The 18,065-nt window shown below is 38.6% G+C and overlaps 1 protein-coding gene across 1 annotated transcript in view; it reads right to left on the minus strand.

Annotated features, from left to right (window-relative positions):
- Positions 1-3,633: 3,633 nt before the first annotated feature.
- The window catches only part of LOC121298282 (sterile alpha motif domain-containing protein 10-like), a 30,048-nt gene continuing 15,616 nt past the window's right edge, over positions 3,634-18,065 (minus strand). The window contains exons 3-5 of the mRNA XM_041225322.1: positions 12,638-12,806; positions 8,179-8,319; positions 3,634-4,196 (exon numbers count right to left, since the gene is read on the minus strand). Of these exons, the coding sequence (XP_041081256.1) occupies positions 4,177-4,196; positions 8,179-8,319; positions 12,638-12,806 (330 nt within the window). The 3' untranslated portion in view covers positions 3,634-4,176. The remainder of the gene's footprint in view (positions 4,197-8,178; positions 8,320-12,637; positions 12,807-18,065) is intronic.

An 18,065-nucleotide genomic window follows, 5' to 3' on the forward strand; every position in this document is an offset into this window, starting at 1 on the left:
TTTTGACAAGCATACAATACAAAGTGACAGGGAGGGTGGTGAGAAGCACAAGGGCATTTGTTTCTTTGAGAGCACTTCGAGAATCTCAAGCCCATAGTGAAGCTTGTCTACAGTGTTGCATTGCAGACAGACTGGCGTGCATGGGCTTGAAGGGTTAATGCTGACGGCTGTTGATTCCATTTCCACAGAACATTTTGGAGAGTTACATGAAAGATACTCAACACACACTGGCACTATACAATCTGTGTTAAATGTATTTCCCCTTTTCACTGTCTGTAATGCACTGTGTAGAGGATGAGGAGGACCACAGCTGGACTGCAGGCTCCCAGGGATAATGACTGCCTGAGTGAAGATGGAAATTGGTGACAGGATGCACAGTGCAGAAAGAACTTGCCCCAGGACCACCAGGTGGGGTCTTTTTAGTTTTGCTGCTTGAAGATGACTGGCATCCCCACTCACACTCCCTCCTGAACCCCAGCTCTCTCTATTCTGTGGAATCAGCCTGGCTGTGCAGGAATGGCATGTTTCTTACTGGGCTACAGTGGAAGCAAAGGCTAGGGGCCTGACAGAGTCTTTCATCCTCATCTCTCTGATGCCTGCTAGCTGTTTTGAGGCTTGATACGCTGCAGCACACTGTGACAGTTTTACTAATTTGCTGCAAGTCCTTCTCGAACATGTCTCTCCAAAAATTCCCCAAATGTGCCACTCAGACTGAATTACCCAGATGTGCTCAAAGCTTGTGCTCCAAGCCCAAATGTGTTTAATTGAAATGAAAAGTGTTGCTCCTACTTTACCCTTTTTTATTCGCTTCAGGACCATTTGCATTGCTTCTCATCATGCATTTTCTTATCACCATTTAACTTTCAATTTGACTGCATATAACACAGATACAAGTTTTTCTCCTTCATGTTGATTTACATGGTTTTAGTTGGGACCTGCATAGGGGAGAATAATGGACTTTTAAAACCCCTTGCTGGTTTGTAACCCTTCAACATGCAGCCCTGCTTGCAACACTAGCGCCTTCAGCAATGGCTTTCTCAAAAAGCAGTGCAAATTGATCTGTCTCAACGGTGTCGCTGGTATTATGTCCTTGCTGAGCATTCTTCCAGTTCAGTAGTTTCACACGCAGGAAGAGTTACTGCATTACATCCAATCCAGTACCTGATGTTCATCCTCACTCTTATCACATACAGTATAGCGGCATGGGTTTTTATATTGATCAGAGTTAACTGCGGAATACCATAGCAAAAGCACAGAGCAGTGCAGTGAAGCCTGGTGAAAGCATGGCAAACCACCAAATTACTATGGACATTAATTAGGCTAAACGTTTTACTGTGGGCATGTATGGGAAAACCTGTGCTACATTTTTGATCATTATATATATATTTTTGTTGGGTGAAAAGTCATAAAGACCCAACTGAAATGGAATTTGAAGCGGCATGGGCTGGTTTGGTAAGAAATCGGCCATTATGTCAACATTAGTGTTTTATTGAGGGATGAATAGTACCAGCCTTTTCATCTCTATAGGAAAGTTTATATGCAACAGACAGATGCTGCACTTAACCTCCACACAGAAATCCCCTGGGATGTTTGATAACCTATTACTTCATCTTCCACACAACATACAGCAGTACCCAGTCCAGCAGACCCTCACACACCACTGTTGGTTACATGTACAGTACAAACGATAAAAAATACAACACATACCACATTGTTTATCATTTTAATACAAATATATTACAAGAACAAGCTCTGATTCTGCCGTATTCACATTCCTGTATATTTACCTACAATCAAGGGTAGAAGAGCTCAGTTTTCAGAAAAAATATGGAAAATAAGTTGATGGAAGCAAGGTACTTTACATAAGGCAATTGCTATGTTTGCATTAATGGAAATCCATTCGTAATGCATTTGTCAAAAGTGTGAATCGGGGCTAGCAAGATAAAAAAAAAAACTGTGAAAATATGTGAAATGCAAGCAAAGGTGGATATGAACATAAATATATAGATGGTGCATTGGTCACTCATAAAATTCTATTGGAAGCCCTTTTAAATTGTGTCGAGTGACTAATAATGTCACACACTACTGTACACGCTAGATCAATTCACAAGAAGGTTGTTACCCTATGATGCAAATTCAATCCCTGCAGGTGTTTTCTGTAGATTAGTATCAATATACTATTTGTTAAAAATGAGATCCATTTCTTTCCTTTGTTCAATTTTTTGCTGCTGCAGGTGAAGGTCTGTTTAGATCAAGTGATAAGAAGGCTTCAGCGATAAAAGGAAATTTGTGCCAGCAGCTAAAACAACCTTTAGTTAAACGGGACAGCCAACATCTGCTTTTTTGGAAGAATGTATTAAACTGTGACCAAAGAAATAATAGATGATTGTAAAATGTGACATGATTGCGGGACACAAAGCAATGTGACTGGATTAACAGTCCCCGATGAGCACTAATGTTGCACTACAGTACTCAGGGGGGTCTGTGAAACCAGATGTATAGTAAAGACTGACAGAAAGGGAGACTTGGGAAGAGAGGGTTTCAGTTCAACAGATCCTTCATTGTGTCTTTCCTGGATTGACAGCTGTCCTTGAACATTGAATATATTGTGCATAAATACTGTACTAAACCCACACTTTCACTTTCTCTTAGGGAAGAGCAACCCTGTGGAAATCAATGTGATTCATGTGAGTGTTCTGATAATTTAGATACCGGTAATAAGTACATCCACATTTCAAACATTTTGTGTTTCCAGGCTGAAACACACAGGGATGTGCCTAGACCTTACAGACAATGAACATGTTTTTAAAAATGAAGGGAAGCTTGATGAAGCTGGCATGTAAGTAGCAGTGTTTTTCTACAGGATGAATACACAGTGAGTATTGGTATAAGAAATTAGTCCTTTTATTGTTACCGGTCTCATAGACATAATATTAGGTACCAAGTGATATTACACAACAGATTTCTAGGTAATTAGAAATGCTTCTTCGTTCACACAGTGGCTATTGTGTAATTATATGAATGGCTTTGGGAACAAGAGTTTGTTATCTGATGGAATTAGATTGTAACACCAGGATACAGGTCATTTCCATGTAATTACATACTTATTCCACCAGGAGTTACCATGTAAGAATCATTGGTAGTTATCCAGTTATTAGCATGTTATTACACAGCCATGTCCTGTACTAAGGTAATACCAAACACTGACACCTTTTCCAAGTCTAGAACTAAACGACACAGCTACTAGATAATGGAAGACTCTGTGTGTGTGTGTGTGTGTGTGTGTGTGTCTATATATATATATATATATATATATATATATATATATATATATATATATATATATATATATTACAATGCATTAGATGTACACATTCAAGGGCTTTTAAAATCATTGAAATTATAACGATCCTCTGTTATATATCCAGTTGTCTTGACTGTTTGTAACTTCCTTTTGTGACACTAAAACGAATAGTCTTGTTTAAGAGGTTGTTGGCTAATCGAAATGTGTTACAATTTTAAATGAGAATAATTTAAAAACAAAAAGAAGCAATGTCAACATGACAAACATTATATATAATAACCTGAGATGCAAAATACATTAGAAATATACAGTATTTTTTTAATTTATTATTATTATTATTATTATTATTATTATTATTATTATTATTATAACTATTATTATTACGTATTGCAGCGTGAAAACTTTTAGCATTCCGTTTTAAGATGGCGAACAGTTAGCATCGACCACCATGGACTGACTGCAAGGTCAATCCATCAGTGTAAAACAAAACCACAGGAGCTGTTAATGCAAGTGATCTGAAGTCTAAAGGATACACCATATTTCAAATACGGGGAATGCATTTTAAAATCTGATTATCCGAGGTGCTTAACAGTTTCAGTTTTCAGCCTGAAAAAAAAAATCCATATAGAGGTCCTATTGGGTTTCGCTAACAATGTTCAGCTACATTGCAGACCACTGTACGAATCCCCAGTGACACGCTTTCAGTGTCCGTTCTCGCAGAGTGCGGTTTGAATCAGTCGCTCGGAGGCCAAATCCTTTCCAATTAAAAGCTTGATTTTCCATCTTTCTATCTGGAGTCTGCAGCAATCCCTCCCAAAGGAATCCCAGATGCATTGTGTCAGAAGAGAGCGGCCAAGCGGGCGGATAACCATCTAGAGATTTCCAAAAGAAGCTGTTAGGAGAGAAGGAAGGGAATAAATAAAGTAAGAAAGCAAAGATGGGGTAACACAACTTTAGACGGCTTCTCTGGGGTCCCTCCATCTACCCATGCACATCCACACATCATTTACAGCTGTTTGAAACCAAGTCTGTGTGAAACGAAACGAGAAAGGTTTTAATCTACTGGAAATGGAGCATTTATTTGTCTTTCAAGTGTTCACTCAATGGGCTGTGTTTAAATGGTTTAAATTGCTGGTGAACTGAACGTTGTTGAAATGATGTTGGTTTTCATAATACACACACACACACACACACACACACACACACACACACACACACACACACACACACACACACATACTAATCAAAGTTACATTTTAAGTGTAACAGTTATTAAAAATTTTTAACCAGGCTCATAGCTGTATGACTATATATAATTCTATGAAAGAAGTAAAACTCGCAAAAGTACATGTAACATTAAGTATGAATAGGTCCCTTGTTTCTCCTCAGTCTGTTGTCAGATGCCCTGCAGGAAGTTCATTGGAGCCTTAACATATTGTGCAGCCTTCAAGGAATCTCACATTATAATTATCAAGGGTGCAGAAAAGTACATGCAGGCTTTTTTTGCAGAACAATGTAACTCTCAAAACCAGTAGGTTTCAAGTTTGACAACATTTTACCAAAAAAAATAAAAAAACACTAAAAGAAACGGCAGAAAATCTTTCTAAATTGAATCTGGCACAGATTTTCATCAGAATGCCACTTCTGCAACATTGTTTCTAAAAAACAGCTCCCTGTTCCAAAGACCATGAGCGTGTAATGTGTTTGGTAACCATGGGGCAACTGGGTTGGAAAGAGGAACCAGGGAAGTATCATATAGCTGCAAACCAGCCCTCGTTACTGCAAGCTGCTCCTCATGGAATAAACCCAGCAGCTTTGCTCAGTTGATGAGTGTGAATAAATAAGAAAAATCAGCACAATCATGTCTGCGTTAAAAAATGTATCTGCAAATTGCAAAGTTGTAGCTTCACTGTTCGATAAACCAGAATAACTGGAAGTGAAGGAACGGTTTGTGCGATATTTGTGTGTAATATTGTGTATATGCAGCAAAATAATTAATCAGGGTGCAGTCTAAGCATGAATGCTTATGTACCTGCAGCTGATTCAAACTGGAATAAAGATATATTGTATTTTTCCATAAGTACAGGAAGGGATAATATGGCATTGATGGCAAGTATGATGATTTAAAAACACAGTTTCCTTGACAACATGCACAGTTCTGTTTTTTCATTCTTAAAGACTAAATATAGCTCACTGCTGTTATATTTTCACTATACTATCAAAGCACGCTGTGAAAACTTGTTCTTTCCTTTGCTATAATCGGTACCAAGCCTGTTACTTGTCTCTGCAATCTTCCTGGCACAGTTAAGAAGCCTGGATCTCCAGGAGGCACTACCCTCTGGATTAGATGTTAAAATGAGATCTCATCTTCTTTGTGGACATCCCATGAAACCCATTTAGTGAAGAGCAGAGGTGTTGACCAGAGACCTGCAATGGTCAAAAATACTGTCCCGCCTGCAATTCCCCCTGTTCTGGCTCCTTCACAAACAACTAGCCTAGTTCTCTCCTATTTTTCTAATAAGCTGTTTCTTGGTGGTCATCATATTGCAATTGTTATCAGCTATACAGTGTTTAATGCAGTCATTTATTTTCATTTCCCTATCAATACTATTACTAATTCTATCTTCCCTTATGAAACGCCTACATTAATTTGAATGATGTATTATCTAATTCCGCTAAAAAAATAAGGCAGCGAACCTCATTGGAGACTCTACTGCTCCAGTGGACAGGCAGCTGTTGTCAGCTGTTGTCAGCAATGCCCACTGTATGTTTTGTTCACTGAGTTCAGACAGAGGAATAGTGTGTCTACAGAAATGTCATACATGGAATCTCAATGTTCCTGAGACCACAACAGATGTTTGGATTATGCCCCTGAAAACATACACTAAAACATGAATTAAACATATCACAACATCCCCATGTTCCACAACCCCCATTCCTGAAATGCAATGTGCCCAATTTGACTGAGTACTGTGCATAATGTATTGCATGCCTTTTATAATCTCATTGTGTGGAAGGGAAAGGTTGTGTGCACGACACTTTGAATCAAAATTGTATTGTGAAGAAATGTAAAGAGTCACACGTGAAAATGTTATTGCAACTCAATGTCACCGGTTTGATTATTAAAAAGGGCGCTTTGTGTACCAAGATAATAAAAATCATCATTCTATGTGCATGATAGGTTCAGTGCATATCTGTTTTTTGTATTTATACACATCTGTCTGTCTTTCCCGATGTCTTTAGTAAAGCACATAGCAACATCTTTTTCTATGGAAATGCTGTGCATTTGTTTTGAAGATTATAACATTTTAAATATTTACAAGGTTCCAAGCAACTAAATTGTCTTTCTACCTTGGAGCAACACTTGTGTTGATAAGCCAGAAAGGAATTTGAGGGCCATGTATATTGAACAGTGCTACACATACGCTGTAAAATAAATGATCCCATCTTACACACACCAGGCTACTAGATCAAATAAGCAAGCAGGTTATACACCCCAGCACAGACTATTAATAATACAAAGGGAAAGTTCATAAATGCCTTTTTGGAGTTTATGTTCCTGGCTAATGCTCGCCTTCTTATTTGAAAACTGAGCAGGTCTCCGCTCTCAATAGAGCTTCCATCTGTCTCGTTCAAACCCTTCATTATTCCTCTGCCAGCCACTATTCTTCTTTCTACATTTAAAGTTGTGGAAAAAGACAAAAGTGTAACCATGCGTCCTGAATTGTGTTGCTTTATGTGCCAGTTAAAATGCAAGTGGCTTCATTGTAGCTGTCAGACCAGCTGTACTGTAGCTTCCACTGTGCTGTTGACTCTGCTTGGCTTGTAAGCTATCTTCTCTTTGCCTTGCCGTAAGTGAAAACAGGAATGGTGCAATACCATTTCCACGTGGAAATCGCTCTTCGAGTTGGCCTGAGTGGGATTTGCTTAGTTACTCTTTTTAAAATAAAAAAACAAAGACAAATCAAGCCAGAGGGCTGACAGAATGACATTACAATTTCTGTCCCTTCACTCCCAATCTCTGGAATTCCCTACGGAGTTAGATATTGGAAAGTTGACGCCCTGGTTCTCGTTCTCTTTTATTAGATATGTTTTTTAGGTCAGAAGTAAATTGAGTGCTACAATTATTCCAGTAATAAAGGTACATTCAATTACATTACAGTGGGTAGAGTGGCGCTAAGCATCTTCTATTGTAATTAAAGAGATTATTCTTGCTGACAGGCATATTGCAATTGTTATCAAGGGTACAGTGTTAACAGCAGTCATGTGTTTTACTGGGAGCATTTATTTGAATCATAACCTGTGGTTAAATATCCTCTATTGCATTGCTCTACACACACTGCTCTAGTTGTATGGGCCCTGACCTTGCCTTTCTGTCTCTACGTAGCTCTGCATTCCCTCTGGTATAACTATGTTCTAAACCATGTTGGACTTGTCAGAAATGCTTTGCAATAATAGGAATTATAATTACAGATTTTGTCTGGAAGTAGCATGTGATCTCCACTTATCATGCATACTATTATCCTAGTTTACAGTACAGTAACTGTTTGATCTGTTACAGTGCAGCATAGATACACTGGTCCTTAGCATAGTACATACTGTATTGGGGAGCGACAAAAGTAATACCTAAAAATGTACTTTCCAGATCAGATCATTTAATGGTTACAGTATTTGGTCAGGGGAGATGGATATCCCTATTATAAGTGAATGTAAAAATTTTTAAAAAATCCATTGTATTATAAGTTGTTTAGAGTTGTGCTGCGTTTGCCCTGAGAAATAAACAAGGCTGCTTGGGTTTGGCGTGGATGCTATGCTTTCATGTATACTGTCAGTGTGGGACGCTTGTTGTTAGGGAAACCCCCCACTCCTCTCACCTTGACTGAGGAGCTGCAGGTTGCGCACCTCCTCTCGCACCTGGAGCTGCAGCACTTGCTGTAGGACCTCTTGCCGCAGAGTCTCTTGAACAATGCCCATGCGCTCCAGCTTCTCCCCGTTCAATCTCAGGAGGGCTCGCCCTGGAAACGGCACCAAACGCAGGGTGAGGGTTAGGGCTCCACAGCAGGGGAGCTGCCCACTCCCTTCTACAAAGGGTAGCTACAGTACAGTGCTATGAGGGGCTGGTAGGACGGTACCATTACAAACATACAGTGCCAGGAGTCACGATGCAAAGCAATATAGTAAAAGTCCAATAGAGCTATAAAGACATAACATAAGCATGGGAAAGCAATTGCAAAAAGACTGTGCACAAGCGGTTTACTGTAGCTGCAATTTATAACTAAAGGCAATTAGAATTCAATCTGAAAAGCTAGGAATATTACCATTCCCTTACCAGGCAACTTAAGCAGCATGATAATGAAATCAAATTAAATCACTGCTGCTGAAGTGTAAAACATTGAACAGGAAGAAAAAACGAATCATCATTTGACTCTTGACGGTGCTTTGTTTTAACTGCTCATGCAGACCTTTGCCCTTGAAACACAGGGGGAACAGAAAGATTTATCTTTAGGATGCATGAGCACTCTGAGGTCTATATTGTAATTACAGAGATCAATCACAGCACTTGTCTTCCATTCATTCCTGTATCTTACCTCTCCTTATAGCTAAATACACAGGCTGCCTCCAGGAGAAGCCAATCATTTCCACTGACTGTCTTACAGCTGTGGCCAAAAGTTGTGCATACCTAGAATTTTACGATTTACTTATTCTGCAGGAGTACACTTAGCATCCAAATGCTGTCTTAAAAAGTAAGGCTAATTAAATAAAGTGATTACATATCTAAATATTTAGTGACCTTTAAGTCATTAAGGTTCTCCACTTTACAGCTGTTCAATGCACCCTGTGAAATGCAGCCACGATTTCCATTGTACTAGCTATTACAATAATTTGTTCAGACTTCCTTCTTTCTCAGTCAGAGGCTAATAGAACTTGACCCAGCTAGTCTCAAAGTATTTGATTCAAATCTGGCCAATAACCATTCCTACTGGGAAAACTCAATGTAAAGAATCAACCAATAGGTTTTGTTCGCTGTTTCTGGTGACAAGAAGTTCTGTCTTAATGGCACAACTTAAAACACCTCAATGAAAAGTGCCGAGGCTCAGATCTTTCCCACAGTACTGAAACCTCTTGGGGAGAAGTTCATGCAAACGTATTGATCCTTCAAAGTCATTGGATGAATCATCCTTTCATGATTTGTTTTTATATTTTTGTCTGAAAAAAAAAAATGTCATTGTCATATTCAATATTTAAAAGCCCACAGTCAGGCTAAAATTCCCCTGTAAGAAAGATTTTAAAACCCCATTTTGACAGTTCCCAGCCAACCTGCTTCTCTTCAGTCAACCAACCAACCAACCAATCAGTTAGTCAATCACTTCCTTTATTTAAAATTTCTCATTTACAATGGTGACCTGGCAAAGAAAGCACAAACTGCAGGAACTGCAACATAAAATAATACTGATGTAATAGCATACTACAGTACATATATTAAAACACAACTGCAAAATAAGTCAAATAAAAGCAGGTGAAACTCATGGAAATGACAATTTTATAAATGCGTTGGCTCTAATGCAACAGTTTGAAGAAGAAAACGTCTCCCTATTGTCAAAGTCAGCTCTTCTACAGTTCAATGCTACACTGCTCTCAGCCCTTGAGTAAAGCTGCTACTCCCAGTCCACCAGCACAAACACATTGCCGTGTCCACTGTCGGAAAGGATTTACAGGGCGAAGACCACTGCTGACAGCTTTTTATGTGGCTTGTTGGGGCTGATCTTAGAACCCACACAACCACAGAACTGCTGCAGGGTCACGGAACAAGGCTGGAGTTTTTTATATATATATATATATATATATATATATATATATATATATATATATATATATATATATATATATATTGCAACCATTTAGACATATTTTTATTTAAATATTTTTTAACTTAACTTGGGATAAAAAAATTATGAATGTGACCACCTATAAGATGAAAGTGCATGCTTACAATAAACCTTTCAGTCTATTCTCAGACCATGAGGTCTACACGCCTACAGAAAAGAAATACAGAGGATGCTGTCTCCAGATGTGCTGATTTCTTTTTTTCAGAAACAAAGCTTTGAAAATCGAACCTCTGAACTCCTGTGTTTCCCGTGACGAGTCGGACTTTTGTTTACTCCAGATTCTCTCCTTTATTGTTTCTCACTTACCTACCTCCTGTGATGCTTTTTTATTTCACATCAACAGATTTTCAAACATGTTTTGCTTTGCAAACACTGGCACTTTGCTCCAACATCAACTCCCAGCGGTAGTGTACAGGCTTTTTATACCTCTTCATAATGCATTCTCCACTGATGGAGCCAGTTTGAACACTATACCTGCTAACTTGTTGTTCGCTGTGCCAGTATCTACTTAGCCTGTGGAAACACTTTGTTGTTGTCCATGATCCTTCTGTGAACAAAAATGCAGGGGAGATGCATTCAGCTCAATTCAATTCTTTTCAAGCAGCAGTTAGTACGCCCACAGACAGCAGAACTGCCAACAATAACACTGTATTAATATGCATGAAACTTGGAGGTTTTAAAATCCATATTCCTATTATTACCACCAGTAATATTGTCCCTGGAAACTCCTTTCAATTTGTTTGTATATTGTACTTCACATGGGAACATGTCGTTATTTCACTGTAAAGTGTTGCAGTTCAAAAGGACTCCAATGTTGCAGCTGCAATCAGATCTTGGGATCCAGTTAGCTAGTCTTATATTTAAAATATCTGCAGCTCCTGAATTTTATTTAAGTGTAGAACTAAAAGATTCTCAGCACAATAAAGGGGGGAGGGGGGTGGCAATACATGGTAAGAACGCTAACAAGAACATTGCAAAGCATTGGTTCGTATTTCTTTTACTCTGCTGTTTAATAGAGGTGCTTGAAGACAGCCTGAGAGGCATTCTTTCTGCATAAACGTTGCCAGCAGTTGACATTGAGTGGTGATGATCTGGCTCTAGCTGCTTTAGGTTTGCACCACTTTTAAATCAAAGCTTCAAAAAGACTTGAGTGGAGTTTGCTGCTCAGAATTCAAAGTCTCTGTACTTAACAGAACAACTCCCCGGACTCACTGCACACCTCCATCACTCCAAAAGGGTCAGCCAGTCACTATACATGGGTCCCAGCATTAGTAGTGAAGGCAAGACATGAGGGGTACCTTCTAAAGCTCCCAAGGCTGGTTTTCTTGCACTACTGAAGAAAACTGAGTTCCATGGACCTTTTAACATCTGGAATACACGTTTACTGCATTTTCGCTGAAAAAAATACCACTTTTCATGTCAGAATACTAGTATGGCATTATATACCAAAAACAGCACATTTGAAAGAGAATTATGAACGCTTTGCTTAAATTCACCTGTAATTCAGGCCAGTATCCTAAGTGGAGATATCTAATTTTATATCCACCAGAGCACTGGAAACAGACAGAAGCCTAAAAGCTGGCTAAAAACTCAATGTGCTGCCTATTTATAATCTGAATGCATCTAGCTATCTTCTTACTATTCTAATTCTTAACACAGTAAACACGTTTTAAAAAAAAAAGAAGCTTATGCAATGAACCCAAATCTGTTATCTGTACACAATTTATCAGGACAGAAACCTTTTTCTCTCCTCTTAATTCAAATATTTAATATGACATTGGTATGAATAGAACTGGTCTGTTTTGACAGCTGAGTAATAGTATCTTCAAGACTTGTTTTTTAAAATGCTTTCAGTCAATGTAGAGAATTTGCACTTATGACAGCCATTCTTTCAGTTTATAGACACTTTTTGTTTGCCAACCTGTCCCTTCACTTGACATTACAGCGCCCTGCATATTAATGGTAACAAGCATCGCCTGACAGCAAGTTCTTTCCACAGGCTGCAGAACAATGCAGCAATGTGTAGAAGGTGCATGAAATAATAAAACCAGTAGGATTATTTCCAGGGTTTTCTTTAAACAGCTAACAGTATAAGTCAAGGCTACATTCAGACTCATTATTCATATAGGTATTAGAGTTATCATCGTTATGAAAAACTGTATTTTCGGTTTAAAAGGTTAGTAAGAGACCTTGCCCACTGTATATAGTATGGATGGACAGCAGGACAGCTTCCTCCATCAATCTCAAGATTCTGCAACGCTCTGTGACTAAAGAATGCTGCAACGAGGTTTTAACACAATCGTAAAAGCGCTTCTCGTGGTGTGATTAAAGTGTAACTGTGATATACAGTATGTAGGCGTGTAAACTCAGATGGACAGACAGACTCTCAGTCTGATACTCTCAGTGACATGTTCTTAGACTGTGCTGTGATGTGTTCGTTGCCTACCTGTAATAGCGTGGTGTGAGAAGGCCTCTACGTAGGTCAAGTAGTTGTGTGGACAGTGCTTCTTCAGCCATTTGCAGACATCCTGCTGTGTCCAGAGGACGACTGGTTTGGACAGACTGGTCAGCGTGGGGCTCGAGTGGTAAACACTGAACGTCTGACCTGATCTGATCTGAAACAAGATGAAACGAGAGTTGTGTTACAGAGGTGAAGTGTCCCATATATGGAAAACATCAGCTCTATAGATTTTGTTTTCCTGTAGCATTTTATCAAACCCAAATGCAAGAAACGATTATAAAATATTCCTGTTTTAATGTGTGGCCAAGGTCGCTTATTGTGGCAAATTGGTTTGTAGTGCACAGGTATAGAGGTGAGGCAGTGCTTAGTAATAGCAGTCCAACAACGGTTCAATGGTGAAAACAAAACTTTATTAATTGCTTTTTAAATAATAATACTGACTATACACAATGATGTGTACAGCTAGTCAAAACCACAGGCTTCAGTCCCAAAATAATAATAACAAACACACACTTTAAAACACCTACACGATCACCAGTCCAACAGTGAGTGCTCCAGGTGCAAGTGGTGTTGTGAATGATACAATCAGTTAACAGTGGTTCAGTGCAGCCTGGGTGTGATGCTGGCTTATCAGTGACAGCTCCTAGATATTTAGCCATCTACAGTTAATAGACAGATATTAAACACTCACGGTTTCTTTATACTCCTCTCGGTCAGTCCGTAACCATAACTACATCCCCTGATATGTCTTTAGTCCCGCCCCCTTCAGTAGCAAGTGCAATCACGTCTCCTCCAATCCATGACTGACACATCTCCCACCGTATTAGGACGATGACTTCTGGTATTATGGCTCCAACTGACCCTGGAATGAACTGTCAAACCATCCAGCCCGGGGCACACTGTTCCTGTTACACAGCGTCCTCACGGGTCGGGAGGGAGATTGTTGACTTGGATTCATTCGCTCTCTGTCACATTTATCCATCTTCTTCCATTCATCAAACATTCGTAAACTAAGCAAATCAAGCTGGAAACAAACTGACATGTTGGCTATCCGCCTTCCTAAGTGTACAGAGGCGGCTGGCAGCCTGAATGTTTGTGCCTTTTTCTTTTAGCTTATTTTACTTCATTTTACAAATGCTTAGATGATTGAGGGCTCTAATGTAACAATCGGTTATATATTCAGGAAATCTCCTGTGGAATGAATCAGACCATTCATTCATCAACAGATTAATCCACTAAGGATTTTGACTTGTCTTTGTATTAAAACAGGATTGACTCACACAGGGACTTTGCCATCAGTAAGGTTGTGAAAGTAACACCAAAAGCACATAAGTAGCTTTTTATACAGTGAGGCAACTTTTCAGCTATAGAGCAGGCATTCTGTTTGAATGATTACATGTGTTTATTGAGAACATGGAATACAATTAAATTTACATTTATTATGTCTAGATTCTGAGATCATGAGAACACAGAACTAGTTTTGAAGGGTATCTCATCTCATGAAGCATAGCACACTCACCTGATTCTTTCTGCGCTCACTAAATATGAAAGCCTCAATGCTAGCATTAATTTACCAAGCGTGAGTACCTTCATTTTATAACGTGACAGGATTATGATTAAATGTTGACACTGATAATAACAAATCACCTGACTTCAACACTATCGCCTGGAAAGGAAGAAAATGCCAAAGAAAGGGGGTTTCTCAACTCTAATGGGTTCCTGAGTAATGGAGCTTGTCAGCTTCCTCAGTGAGATTTAATTAGCAATTAACAACAACAGGGTTAGATTGGGGGGGGTATGATACAGCGATAGGCCTGTGCTGCTCTGAATAGAGTGAGTTTATACCACTGCTTCACAAAATGATAGGGCTGGCAGTTTATTTATTTACTTAATTATTTACTTTATTTACTAACAACAGAACAATAAAACCATTCCAAACAATTGTGACAGGGCTGGAAGGTCAATAAAGTTCACAACTGTTTACACAGATCTGCCTCTGGAAAACTGGTCAAGCAGTTTGGGTAACACTGTCTATTACTGACAGTTCCAATGCGATTCCATAATAACTACGGTGCCTGGAATACGTATGCAGTGTCTTTCTGAACTCATAATGAATTTTTTTTAATTTAATCGTTGCCAATTATTTATTTTTTTTATTTTCTCCCAAATTTGAAATGGCCAGTTATTATTTAGGCTCAGCTCACCGCTACCAAAATGTGTGCCGTCAGCCAATCACTTCTTTACACACTGCAGATTCACCATTCAGCCACCGAGCTAGAGCTACAGCGTGGGAGGACAACACAGCTCCCGGCAGCTAACAGGCAAGCCCGTAGGCACCTGGCTAGACTACAGGGCAGCCAAGGACACCCCTCCCATCCACGGTCGGCTGTAGAATAGCCCAGACTCAAACCGGCGATGTCCAGGCTATAGGGCGCATCCTGCGCTCAAGCAGAGCGCCTTTACTGGATGCGCCACTTGGGAGCCCCTATAATGAATTTGTTTTTCCAGAAGGATTTCTTTTATAAACTCAAGATGCATTTAAGCTGTCAGTGTATGTCGCGTTAGGGAAGTTTTAAAAGTAGGTGGATTAAACAACAGACACTGAGATTTTGTGATTCCCAGGCCTCTTCATGCTGTAATTATGGTACTAAATAAAAATAAGAAGCCTACTCTGAAATAAACTCCTCTGGAACAGGCATTTAGCAAATCTGTTTCTTGAGAGTGACAAACTAAAGCTGGAAAGCAGTGAACGGAGTGCTCATATGTTCTTTGTAAGGAAGCTACATTGCACATTAATAGACCATCTGCTTTTTTTTCTGTTGGCATCAATGTTTCTTTTGGTTTTATTCATATGCCATTATTTAGTGTTTGAAGTAACAGAGAAGTTTTTTTACTTAACTGGTTTAGGGTCAAGGGACATTGTTATATAATCGGTTTCCATTTTGTTCTCCTGCAATAATTCTGTTCCCAGGGCTTCATGGGCTGTGCTGTACATTGTATAGTGAAATAGCGGTAGGAGAGGATGATTAAAACTGCAGTAACAGCCAAGTGTCATTTATCTAATTGGATTAGATAAATTCTTTGTATCGTTCATAATATGCAAATACGATTTTGAAGAACAGCCATAACTATAACCTTCACCTCTAGAGTGCTCTAATTTCTATCACAGGCTTATTTCTGCTATTTCAGGTAACACAGCCAGTGTGTCCAGTTACAAGGGTTCGTGCATGCAGCAGGATTGTACATCCATCGTTTTTATAATTGTATGTGACCTTATTTCCATATGTGTGCGTGTGTGTGTGTGTGTGTGTGTGTGTGTATGCATTATTATAGAAAATACATTTGTGTGTGTGTGTGTGTGTGTGTTGTGTGCACAATCATATATAATAAGCTGTAGGTAGATATACTGAGCAGAGAGTCAGTTAATAAGTCTTCTTTGGCATCTTTCTTAGACATTTTGAAGAGATTCTGTAGCAAGTCCCAGTTTCAGCATTAATAATCCATCAATAGCAGTGTTTTAAAACTGCAGGAGAGTTACTGCACACAGGACTAACGGTAGGGCTAGACAGCCTCAGAAAGTGCATATAATGACTCTTAACTTTTCAGTTAGTACATTGACTTTTGTCTACTTCACCCAATTTTGTATTGTCTTCCCTTAGAATTCTGACAGTTTTTAAGTTATGGATGATAACACATTTTAAACATCTTGAGTAGTTTTTGTATTAAGCAATATTTGGGGCAGTTTGGTAGCCCCTTATAAACCAACCAACAAACAAACAAACAAAAAAAGACCTTCACAGTCCTTGTATCAATAATAAAAGATGTTGTGATTTTCAATAATAAATCATACAGTACACAATAGTTTTTTTGTTTGTTGATGGGACCTAGAATCCATTTACAGACCCAATAAATAATAGGACAATAAAAATGTCAACGGCCTGGATGAGAGGAAAATATTCTTCCAATCGGCTTTTAAAACACTCAAAACTTAATTGCCATTGATGGGTACTCAATTGTAAAGGTGAGGGAAAGACATATTTTCTTATTTTGAAATCAACTCGTTAATGAATGGGTTTATTTAATACCTACAAATAAATACTTTTTACAGGCAATTAGAAGTAAGAGTGCAAGTATCAGCACACAGCTAATAACGATAATAAATTAGTTTAAACTAGTTTAACTAATAATGTAGGCCACTGCTTTTTCATATTGGTCAGGGTAATCACGACCACCTAGGCACTGCATGATTCCAAAGTCCAGTCTTTAACACTTAAGAGCAGTCATGCCGGGAGCGTTGCCTGCAGTGTTGTTTAACACCTATTTAAAAAGCCCTGCTGCTCAGGTCCCAGCCTCCTCTAGTTTTTGTTCTGTTTGCGGCAGCAAGAGCCGAATGCAAAGCAGGGCTTGAACAGCTCTCAGCAATGACCTTGATGAAAAGCCTGCAGGGCTCGATACGCGAGTCTGGCTCTTTGCTCAGGATCCCAGAGGAGCTGATTCAAGATTAGCCAGTCCGCATCCTTTTTTTTTTTTTTTTAGTCCCTCCAGCTATCTGAAGGTATTGTTGGTGGGTACACCAGGCTGGTCAATTAGCTTTTAAAGGAAACAGCAGAAGTAATTAATGACCTAACTAGCAAGTTAATGTTTATTTCTGTTATTACTTATGTATTACTGTATTTTCCCAGTTGCTAATCCAGATATCTAAGAGCAGCATGTAAGCAAGGCAGGGTCCACCATGGTAAAGAATAGAGACGGTAGAAGCAAAATGGCATGCACATTTGAAATGGCCAACTTGTTTAAGGGAGGAGAAGAATGGCAAGCAGTCACCAAACACTAGCAATTGTGCTTTCATGTTTTACTGACCAAAATTCATTTCGCTAGAAGAATACAAAAAAATATAATACCAGGTGAAAGCAAACAGCATGTTTTTTTTTTTTTTTTTTTTTTTTTTTTAAATGTGCAATTAGAAATTAATTTTTCACACGGATATATTTAATAATGTCATGAAAAACACATTATAATGAAAAACACATTATGAATGCATAATTTTATTTGTGGTAATATCTTATCCGAAGGCCTGTAATTACTTTACTTAATGCGGTGATTTTATTGATGTTACTGTTAGATCAAGTTACACGATTACACTATGTAACACAATTTTTGTTCCTGGGTAGTAAGTGTTATTTCCTAATTGCTTATGCCTCAAAAGTATAGCAAATGGCTATTATTCCCCACAAACTTTGCTTTTGTGACCAGGACAGTAATATTTTGAAATGTACTTATTTCCAATGAGAAAACGGGTGAATTTGTGTCTTTTCGTTCACATAAAGTCAGAAAAAAACAACATATGAATCCAAATTAACATGTATTTATACTAAAGTAATACAAAAATGACTACAAAAGATTTAGAAGTGAG

Source organism: Polyodon spathula, chromosome 23 (assembly GCF_017654505.1).
Source record: "Polyodon spathula isolate WHYD16114869_AA chromosome 23, ASM1765450v1, whole genome shotgun sequence".
Classification (NCBI taxonomy): Eukaryota; Metazoa; Chordata; class Actinopteri; order Acipenseriformes; family Polyodontidae; genus Polyodon; species Polyodon spathula.